At 32.3% G+C, this 11,348-nt stretch overlaps 1 protein-coding gene across 1 annotated transcript in view; it reads right to left on the bottom strand.

Annotated features, from left to right (window-relative positions):
* ASCC3 (activating signal cointegrator 1 complex subunit 3) overlaps positions 1-11,348 on the bottom strand; it is a 311,675-nt gene that overhangs the window by 199,397 nt on the left and 100,930 nt on the right. The window contains exon 11 of the mRNA XM_019643638.1: positions 4,377-4,541. Within this exon, the coding sequence (XP_019499183.1) occupies positions 4,377-4,541 (165 nt within the window). The remainder of the gene's footprint in view (positions 1-4,376; positions 4,542-11,348) is intronic.

Here is an 11,348-nt window from a genome sequence, read left to right as displayed (position 1 = left end):
GACTCTGAAAGAGGGTCAGGGGTGTTGGGAAGGAAATAGAGAGGAATAAATCGTTTTGTATGGCTGGAACCTATGGCATCTAAACGATATGTAGAAGTTAAAATTAAATCAGGGCTTCAATAATCTTTAATGTCCAACTAAGAAATTTGAAAATTTTTCTTAAAATAACAAACAGCAATTCATCAAAAACTTCTGAGCATACTAATGATAAACTATACAATAGGATTTTGATTATATTATGGAGATGCCAATGTGTAGGATATAGTAATATATATATATATATTACACATATATTTTTATATCATATTAATACACATGTTTGTAATTATAATATATAGTAAACAAATCTATAATATGTTTTATATATTTAGTTTCTATATATTTAACTTTATATAGGTTATATTTATAAATTACATATACAAAATTATAACATTATACAATTATATATCATTTACGAAATATTTATAAATTTATAATGATCACTTCAAAGTGTACATGATAAATAATGTTGTGTGTGTGTCTGTGAACATACATTCAGAAAGTAATAGCAGCCGGCCTTCAATCTATTTTCTCCCTCAACTGGGGATGTGGAAAACAGAGATCTCCTGGTCAAATTTCTTTGTTAACATGGGTAATGACAGACTTCCTGGTAAATGTAATGATATTTACTTGACTGCTAATGTTCTATTGTTGCAGGAAAGTCCTTATCTTTGCAATGCTTTTAGCTGATGTACACAGCCTCTCTGGTGGCTGAATCCAAATAAGCCTGGAATGTACAGATTCATGTGGCATGGCTCCCTGAAAAACATCACTAATTATGTAAGTACCAGGGTACAAAATCAAAACATTCCATGATCAAAATCGCTTTCTTTCATGTAAATGATGCCCTGCATGCTTCTTTTGAGACCTCACATGTAAAATACGGGCAGGTCCATTGCAGCAAGAAAGGACCTGCAGAGCCGTGGTGGTAGTTTCAGACTTCTCAAGGCTCTCTTTATGTGTGTCTTCCAAATACATGTATCCTTGAAATTATTCTTAAATTAGATATTAGCTAAAATCTGAGTGTTCTGTGTCTAACTTTGAATTAACCTTTTGTGTTATATGTATGTGTGTCTATGTGGGTGCATATACACCTATTTTACTTTATGTGGTAAAAAGTTAACATGTCCCAAATCCTCTAATTCCAGCCCTACTATGAAACTACTTTTACAGCTTGTTGCATATCCTCCCATGTAAATGCATCCTACTCTAACCCAGCCTAAAATTTAAATGTGAGCAAAACTTTGTAACTATATCCACAGTACCTAGAACTGTGTGGCTGGCATATAGTAGGTGTTCAACAAATGCGTATAAACGAATAAAAGAGAAAATAAATATATTGCACATTTTTTCTTTACACAAGTGGGATTGTGCCATATATAGGGCAGCTTGCCTCTTCAGTGAAAAATATAACATAAGTATCTTTTAAGCCTAGTTTACACAGATCTACCTCATTCTTTTTAAAGTCTTCAAAGTAGCATTTTATTATATGAATGTAATATAATTTATTAAACTATTTCTTCTTTTGCTGGACATTGGGTTGTTTCCAACATGTTTTGCATTACCAAATAGGCCTCAATGAGTAGTGGTGTTACTATATCCATGTGTCTGTGCTATTATTTCCATAGGTTAGATTTTTAAAATTATAATGGGTGCTTTCAAATTCCACTCTGTTTTCACTTTTGCTAACCTGAAAGAAGAGAAATGTCTCATGGTGATTTGGATTCTTTTTAAGTACCTGTTCTATGATTCTCTATATTTTTATTTCTACTGTAAAATGCTTTTACCAAAAATTTTAAAAAGTTATATTTCTTATTAATTGATAACCTTTTAAATATAATGCACATAAAGCTTTATTTTATGTGCTACAAATAATTTCTGTTATTGTGCCTTAGATTTTAACTTTTTGGAGGCATCTTCCCTGGTCACTAGTTTTTAATATTTCCATATCCACATGTGCCACATTTATAACCTTTGGAATTCTGCATTTTGCTTACAGTTTCTCGACTCCAAGGTTATTAAAAATGTTCTCTTATATTTTCTTTAATGCACTGAGAATTTTATTTGATATAGTTGAATCATTAATCCATTGAGAATTTTATGGTGGATTTACCAGATGAAAAACATTATTTTAAAACATTTAAAAATGCAATATGACTTCCTAAAGTTTCATACTCCCTTTTTAACATTAAATTCCCATACCTTGATCTGGATCAGAGCTATTTAGACTATAAAATATAAAAGAATTGATATCTAGTTACTGGGTTGAGGGAGTGTTAAAGGAAGATGGATAACTTGAGTGTGACTCCCAGGACTTGGGCTTGAGAACAAAGTGGACTGTGAGGCCATGTATACATATATACAGGGAAGATAAGAGTCTCTGACATGTTTAGCAAGAGATGTCTATGGGAAACCTAAGTAGAAACATACAACTGCATTTGGATATGACTAGAAGTCAAGAGGGGAGATTAGGGCTGTCTATAAAGATATAGGTGACACAGGCACAGAAGTGTTATTTTCCTTCAGTAAATATTTAATATAAAAAATGATAGTATGTGACAGAGTCTTAGAGAATATAAACATTTCAAGGGTAAGAAAAAGAGACAGCAAGGGAGCCTAAGAAAGGGCAGCTAAGCAGGTTAAGAAAAAGCAAACAGAAGTCAAGTGAAGAAAAAAAACCAGGGCAGGGTAGCATCATGCAGCAAAAAGGAAAAACGTTTCAAGATTGAGGAAATGGTGAGTTATATCAAATATAAAACTGAGTAATAAAAGGAATGGTCTGAGAAGTATCGTTTGGATTTGTTAACTGGCAATCCTGGTAAAACACACTTTATTTCCTATGTTGGAGCAATAAACAGAATGCAGTGGTTTGAAAGTCAAAAGGGAAACAGTGGGTATGGATTATTATTTCCAGAAGCTAGGTGATAAAAAGAGCTTTATTAAGCAGAAGTTATTGGAGAGAGGTAGGTTTGAGGGAGTTGTTTTAGTAGACAAGAGAGACTTCATAATTCTTTTAAGCTGAAGAATCAGTGCCCACTAAGAAGGAGTTAATGACACAGGAGGAAAAAAAAAAGCGAAACTAACTGGAGTAAAAGGAATGAATGGAGTCTAAGGCAAGGGGAGAAGGGGCCTCTAATTAAAGGACAAGGGATGGAATGGTGAGTATAGACAGCTATGGGGAAGGGTCTGAGGTTTTTTTACTGGGTGGGAAGAAGAGAAGAAATGCAAACTGAGAGACTTCAAGCATAAAAGCCTCTATTTCTGTTCAGTAAGAAGTACTGTCATGTAACGATGAGGCATAACAGGGTGGGGAAGAGTAAAGACAGTGTCTAGTGGTACTTGGAAATTACCACTTTGGGGGAAAAGAAGAAAAGCTGCTTAGAAGTTACGTGGTAATCCCAATAATCCAGGTAACGTCAGAGCCTAGGAACGTATGGCGACCTTGGTCTATATCACTGTATAATCTTTTCTGCTAATGTGTAAGCTGTGAGGCTAGAAGCACGGACATCATTTGGCAGGTTCACGGTTGAAATTTTGCCAGGTAGTCAGGGAATAAGTTAACTTATTAACAAAAGACAAATTGGTCATGGAGTCTTGGCTATTTCAGAAAGAAAATAAAGCCAGGAGAATATGAATAAAAAATAATAACAGATGGAAGTCAAGGAATTAGAGTTCTTGATTAGGCTGAAAAACTAGTGTTCATCCATTTTCTATATATGTACAAATTACCAACGAACATCAGTTTAATACTCATATTTTATCTTTTCACTTAATGAAAAGAGGGGCTGACCAAAAATAATTACAAGACATTGGTGAAATTACCATTTTGGGGTGGTACTATTTATGAAGAACCACTAAAGTGACAAACTAGAGAAAACACATACATGTCCATTTGGAAAAATAACAATTAAAATTATGGACATTAGGTGATTTTATTTCATTTTATCTAGTGTATCAGAAAAAAAGTAAAATTGTGTTAAGATTTATTTTAGGGGGAAGACATTAGTTCGGAGAGAAGTAGAAGAAACCTCTAATATTCTTCTATGGCCTACCATATTTTAATACTGGTTAGTCATTATTAGATTTAGTTTTGCAAGACAGGCTTAGAAGAGAAGTTTTCTAGTATTTATTTTCGTTAATGAGGCTTAAATAAAATAAGACGTAGCGGGAAGAAAGATAGGATACTTTTAACATGAGAATGAATAGCTGAAGATTTCTCCATAGTAAAATAATCTTTATCTCCATAAATAACACATGAATATTTCTTTGAATGCTACATTTAAGTTTAAAAAGTTACTCATCCCTCAAATATAAGCTTTTCAGTAACTTCCTCTTACCTGCCGTAAAGTGCGTGCCACTATGCTTTCTAATACTGGTCCTCGATCTTCATGCAGCAAATGAACTTCGTCAAGAATAAGGAGCTTTACAATTTGGGAAAGACCTACATCCCCAACACTCTTTCTCGTCACTACATCCCACTTTTCTGGTGTGGTCACAAGCATCTGTAAGACAAGAAAAGAAAATCTTTTTAAGAAGGGGAAAAAGTCACATATACTCACTCTTTAACTTTCAACTGTGTCATTCAAAAAGAAATATGATTGGCCGCCTACATACAGATCAAATGAAAAGTGTTAAAATATCCCAGAATGATATCTAATTCACTGTAGACAATGGTCACTTCAAGAGGACCTTTCTCAAAGTTGTGATATTAAAGTTATTTAAAACTCAATGAGGTATTAGGTAAGTTTTAGTGTGAAGTGCACAAAATACACAAAGTGTTTTAAAAGCTTCTTACAATGTAAAAAACAAATGACCCTATATTTTAAGCCTGCATATACTGATTATGGCATTTATTTCAAAAGAGACAAAAAAGTGAACAAGGCATTAATAGGAGATTGAAAAGAAACCAAGAATCCAAATGTAGAGGAAACTTGACTACTGATACATTAACTACTAAATGCAGTGCTTTATACTACAAACTAATATATGTACCACAGCACAACTAGCAGATATTGGAAACCCAGTTAGTCCCTCCAGATCCAGGGCATGTAGACAGAAGGTAGGCCCTGGGTATTTATGTGAACTTCACAGAGGCAGGCCATTTGACATGAAGCTTAATTATATAATAATCTATTCGCTTTTTACATGTTGAAGTATTTGTGCCCTCTAAAAGCATACTGCGGCAGAAAAAAAGATGGCAAATTTAATAACATCTTCTACTATAATAACATTACATTAGGAAATAATCCCATATGTGGATAATTCAAAGAAGATATTAGGTAACAAATTGAAACCAAAGCTTGTTATCCAGCATATCAGATTATAGAGACTGCTAATAATCACAACACAACTGTGCTTTGAAGAGATTAACACTGAGATGGGGGTCAGACTGTTCTCGCAACATTTTTGTTGTTATTTCATGTGTGTTTTGAATTCACCAATGGGAAAGATAATAGTCTTTAATTTTTTTAGATTGCAAATAATATATAAATTCCTAACAAATGTGCAATCTAAATTTGTCCATATAACCTTTACATTATTAGATGTATCACTGGTACCATTTTGAAATGAACTACACTAACCAAAAAATTTAGCAGTTGTATTTCAACACATTAATTGGCAAACTGTAATGAAATAGGTTAAGGAATTCATACCTAAGGTGTGAAATACTACAAATCCAAAGCTACTTAGTTAATTTGCTAAAGCTAAATGGCAATGTTGAGGTCACATCGAATTTTATGGAAAAAAAAATATGCCCATGGAATAAAGTATAAATAGATATATAATGAATTTTGAGATGTAAAATGGATTGAAACATTCACTGTGCGTTAATTAACATCTCTTTTCTATTACAATAAACTTAAACAAAACTTCTACTTTGAAAAATGACAAACTTAAAATAACCCAATATATTATTATAAATACACTCAGGAATCACTAACAATGCTTTTCAGTAATTCTCCAAACTATAAATTCACGTCACATAAAATAATAAAATAAGCAAGCTTATAATTAGTAAATATTAGGAAAGCTACAAAGTACACCATTAAATTATAATAAGAAACACAAAGCTTAGCTACTTATCTCACCATGAATGTAGAATGCTGTGCCAACTCTTTCTTATAATTAACTTTCAGATATAATAATGTGGTGATAATTAAATTGCAAAATCAAATTTTTCAGATATCAAAAAACTATACCACCAAATCTTAAAAATACATTCTAGAATTTTGTTTTCTATAGTTTACTTTCAGCATAGTGAGAAGTGGCTTGCTTCATTTATATTACTAATATTTCATTACTTCAGTTCTCTAAACTAAAATGGCTAGAAAATAAAGTGTCACATTTCTTTAATGAATTGGAACTCACATTAAGACATTTCCATTTGTTCCAGCATTAGGGCATGGGTTAACTGTCAATATTTTTACTGTCAACTTAAATTTCTCTCAATATATGTGCTTCTTCCCTAAGGAGTATAAAAATCATTATTCCAAACTGTTCCAATTTCAGCCTGTCCACTGGGAAAATGACATAGGTGAGATGTTATACACCGCCAATGTGCAAAAAATTTGGCATATTCAATTTTAAAACGCTCATCCATTTGACAGCAAAACCAAAGGACTTGACAGAACCTAAGACTTTCCAGAACCAATTCATCTGGTAATTCCCTTAAATGTTAATAATACTATTATTATCTTTTGCCTTTTAAAACATTGTGACCTAGGGCAAGTCATTTTATCTCTCTTTTTTTTCCTGTCTGTGTTGAGATTATTATTGACATGTGACGTGTAAATTTAAGGTATACAATGTGATAATTTGATACATATATGTATCAAATATATATATATATGTATATATATATACACACACACATATATACATATTATACTGCAAAATGATTACAATAAGGTTAGGTTAGTTAATGCTTCCATGCCCTTACATAATTACCGTGTGTGTGTGTGTGTGTGTGTGTGTGTGCACGTGCGCACGTGCGCACATGCTGATAACATTTAAGGTATATTCTCTTAACAACTTACAAATATATAATACAGTATTATTAACTATAGTCACCATGTTGTACATTAGATCCCCAGAATACATTCATCCTATAGCTGGGAGGTGGTACACTTTGACCAACATCTCCCCATTTCCCAACCCCCAAGCCCTTGGCAACCACCGTTCTACTCTATGTCTTTTTATTCTTCTTTTTTTTTTTTTTATTAAAGTTTATTGGGGTGACTACTCTATTTCTTTGAGTTTGGCTTTTTTATATTCCACGTGTGTGAAATACAGTATTTGTCTTTTTCTGTCTTATTTTACACTTAGTATAATGCCTCTAATGTCCATCATGTTGTAGAAAAAGGCTGGATTTCCTTCTTTTTATTGCTGAATAATATTCCATTGTACATATATACCACAGTTTCTTTATCCATTCATCTGCTGTTGAACACTTAGGTAGTGGGATGGCTATCTCATATGGCAGTTCTCTTTTTAATTTTTGAAAAACATCCATACTGTTTTCCATAGTGGCTGTATCAATTTACATTTCCATCTATAGTGCAAAAGGGTTCCCTTTTCTTCACACTCTTGCCAACATTTGTTATCTCCTGCCTTTTTGATAATAGTCATTCTAATAGATGTGAGATCTCATTGTGATTATGATTTAAATTTCCCTGATGATCAGTGATGCTGAAATCTTTTCATGTACCTGGTGGCCATTGTATGTCTTCTTTGGAAAAATGCCTATTCAAGTCCTTTGTCCATTTTTTTAATTGTATCCTTTTTTTTTTTGCTATTGAGCTTTATGTTTCTTACATATTTTGGATAATAACTCCTTATCAGACAGATAGTATGATAACGTTTTCTCCCATTCCATAGGTTGTCTTTACATTTTGCTGACTGCTTCTTTTGCTATGTAGAAGATTTTTTATTTGATTAGCTCTACCTGTTTATTATTGTTTTTGTTGTATGTGCTTTTGCTGTCGTATTCAAAACAATCATTCCCAAGACCAATGTCAAGGAACTTTTTCTCTATGTTATCTTCAAGGGGTCTTAGAGTTTCATGACTTACGTTAATTCTTTAAAACACTTTGAGTTGCATTTTGTAAGTGGTATAAGATAGTCGGTAATTTTCACTCCTCTGAATATGGGTGGTGGTTACATTAGTAAATTCACTTTAGGAAAAATTATCTAACTGTTCACTCACAATTTTTGCACTATTCTGTGTTTATATTTTATTTCAATAATGGTAATCTGTGTGTATACATATTACAATAATTATATATAACTTATAATTAAAAACAAAACTTAAATTAAGAAGGGATACCAGAACTGAACAGGTAAAAGGTGAGTAACAGTTGGCCAGACAAAGAAAGAAGGAATATTCTAGACTGTGAGGAAAAAAATAGGCAAATATGTTCTTTGTGCTTCTAACATGCATCGATCACATATCATCTCTTGTGCAATCATGTGTGTAAATGTATCTTTATATGCACACTATAAGCATCTTGATGAAGGGATCAAATATGGAATTTTACATGTAAGTCCAAGTTTTTCAGCTTATTGATTAGAAATATATATTTTTAAGTATAGATGACAGCTTCTAAATTTAGGCCAATTTCCTGCCCACTAATCAATTTTCTCCTCAACCACAGACATCAATAATCACCAAAAGCAAAAAGATAAGGAAGTTCATTATACTTATGGGAAATCTTTGAACCAAGAAGAGAAATTAGACACATAATTTGGACTACATGATCCCTATAATTCCTTAATTTTATCCTTTTTGCTCCCTATTTAAAAACAAAATAAATCCAGGGCCGGCTGAGTGGCTCAGTTGGTTAAGAGCTCGCTCAAGAGTTTGAGCTTTGAGCAACAGCAGTTTGAGTCCTGGCCCGAGCTGAGCCCAGTGAGCTGCCAACAGGTGGCAGGATGACTCAGCTAAAAAACAAACAAACAAACAAAAAAACCCCCAACAAAATAAATCCTTGTCTTGTTCATATTTTGCAAAGCTAGCCCAGTCCATAAAACCTTCTAATTCCAATAAATTAACTCATTATACAGAAAAACATGGTCCTGAAATTATATTACTATCAGCAATACATATCTAGCCTAAGACACAGGGAAATGTTTGTAATCGTTAAAAGTCATCTGTTTTATGTTTAGCAAATCCTGTTATTATCTATTGTAAAGTTATGCAAGTCATATTGATATCATACTGAATTTTAACATTTCTTTAAATCATTTTTACTGTTAGAGAGGTATTTTTCCTTGAGGCACATGGCAATAAATTAAAACTAGATTTAAAATGCTAAATCAACAAAATACAAAAAAAATAAAAGTATACTTTGCCTTTATAATATTTAAAATTGATTTTGAAACTTTTGGTACTTAAACTCAAGAAAATTAGAAAAAAATGTTTAAACTAATTACATAAATGATTTTTTATAAACCAGAATGACAAAATATGAAAATATAGTTACTAAAATCCAAGAGTATATTACTCTATTTCATCAAATCTCAGGAGCCATTGATTATTAGCTACATCACTATTTTATGTCACTAAGAAGTTAAAAGAAAAGCACTATCAAATAAATTTTTAAAGTGTGTCTCATAATTGATGGAATATGGTATATTTAATTGAAAATGTTAGGGTCTATCAAGTTAAAGAGCAATATTCATGAATGCTGGCTTAATACATCTTCTGTGGTGAAAACACAGCCTGGAGTTGTTACAAATCACATTTCAATGCTGTAGACGTACACCAGGCAAGTTTGTAGGATTTAGGAAGTCTATCTTCCTTCTTAAAATATATAATTACATACCTACTCAACAAGCTTATAAATTATATGTTTTAATTTAAAGATTAAATCTAAAATGTTCCATGGTTTAGATTCCATAAACATACATATAATTATAGTTACACTAACCTCTGCTCTATGAATGTCAGCTCTGATGGATGGCATCAGGCCCCATAATGGAATCTGACAGCCTACAGATTATACCTGCCCTTTGGGACACTACGACAAATCGTTTAGTTCCATCTACTTCCTTTTCCACATTTTTTATGTTCCTTCTTCTCCCATCAATTCACATGCATGAGTGAGCGCTTACACATGTAAAGCACAAAGTCCTCTGAAGTATCTAGATATACTATGTCAAGGACCATAGCTTTTAATTATACAATGAAAATATACAATTTAATCGGAAAATCTTCAAATACAAATGGATTCTCACGGCATATTCTTTGTTGAAAAGATATGATATGGACAAGCTAAAGCATAAAGAATGCAATCTGAAATGTATCTTGGTATTTTCATGTTAAAAAATGCTATGATAATATTATAAGTAACATTTACTAAATAACGAAACAAGGTATAATTCTATAAAAAAAATTCTAAAGTTTTTGCAGGAAGAGAACATGGAGTGCTGGGAGTAGGGGAGAAAAAGTTTTAACATGTAATTCAAAAATTGAATCTTTAAGAAAATATTTTCCAGACCACATGTGTTTACAGCTACAGTAGAATTCTCTTGACAGTTTTCTGTTGATTTAAAACATTCCCAACACTCCTAGAACATACATACTAAAGACTAATCTCATCAGTATATGCTTGTAAAGGATACAATCCTTTAGGTTTACTCTAAAACTTAACTAATTATGTATACTAGAGAAAAACACAAAAAATGTTTTTTTAAATACAAAAAATACTGCCATGTGTGCAGCCACAGAGACCTGCTCATCATTCTGCTTGTCCGTAACACCCCAGATTTCATTTCATTACAATCCAGCAGAACAAGGGTCTAATACCACCTAACAGTGACGCCTTTTCTACTCAATCACAAAGACAAGTTCTTGACATGTGCATAATTTGTGGTAGAAATCTGTCCTGTGGTAAGTCCTATTCTGTACACTGGGATATGGCTCATAGAGAACCAGTTTCCTTGGTTTTGTAAAGTAGCATTTTTTTTTTCAAATTAAATTCGCATTATGTGTCCTGTGAAAGTGGGAAAAAATCCTCTCTTATGACTGAACATTTCACAGTCACCATCTCTTTCCTGCCATATGTGCAAAGCTCAGTTTGAGGATCAATTTCTTACTAAAATAAAACACTTTAAAATGTCATATTGTAATATTAAACTACTACTACCTCAAATGTGATGAGCCAAAAAATAAAAAATGTATTCTGCAATTCTTCACAAAAAATTATTCAAAATAATACCATTTTTTCATCTCTTCAACTAATTCCAGATAGTCAATGTTAAGAGATTTTAATAATTCAAGAACTATTGGGTTGTCGGAAAAGTCATGA

The sequence above is a fragment of the Hipposideros armiger genome, unplaced genomic scaffold, assembly GCF_001890085.2.
Source record: "Hipposideros armiger isolate ML-2016 unplaced genomic scaffold, ASM189008v1 scaffold_81, whole genome shotgun sequence".
In the NCBI taxonomy this organism is placed as follows: domain Eukaryota; kingdom Metazoa; phylum Chordata; class Mammalia; order Chiroptera; family Hipposideridae; genus Hipposideros; species Hipposideros armiger.
The sequence above is the reverse complement of the archived record's forward strand: the minus strand, read 5'-3'. Positions and strand labels throughout refer to the sequence as shown.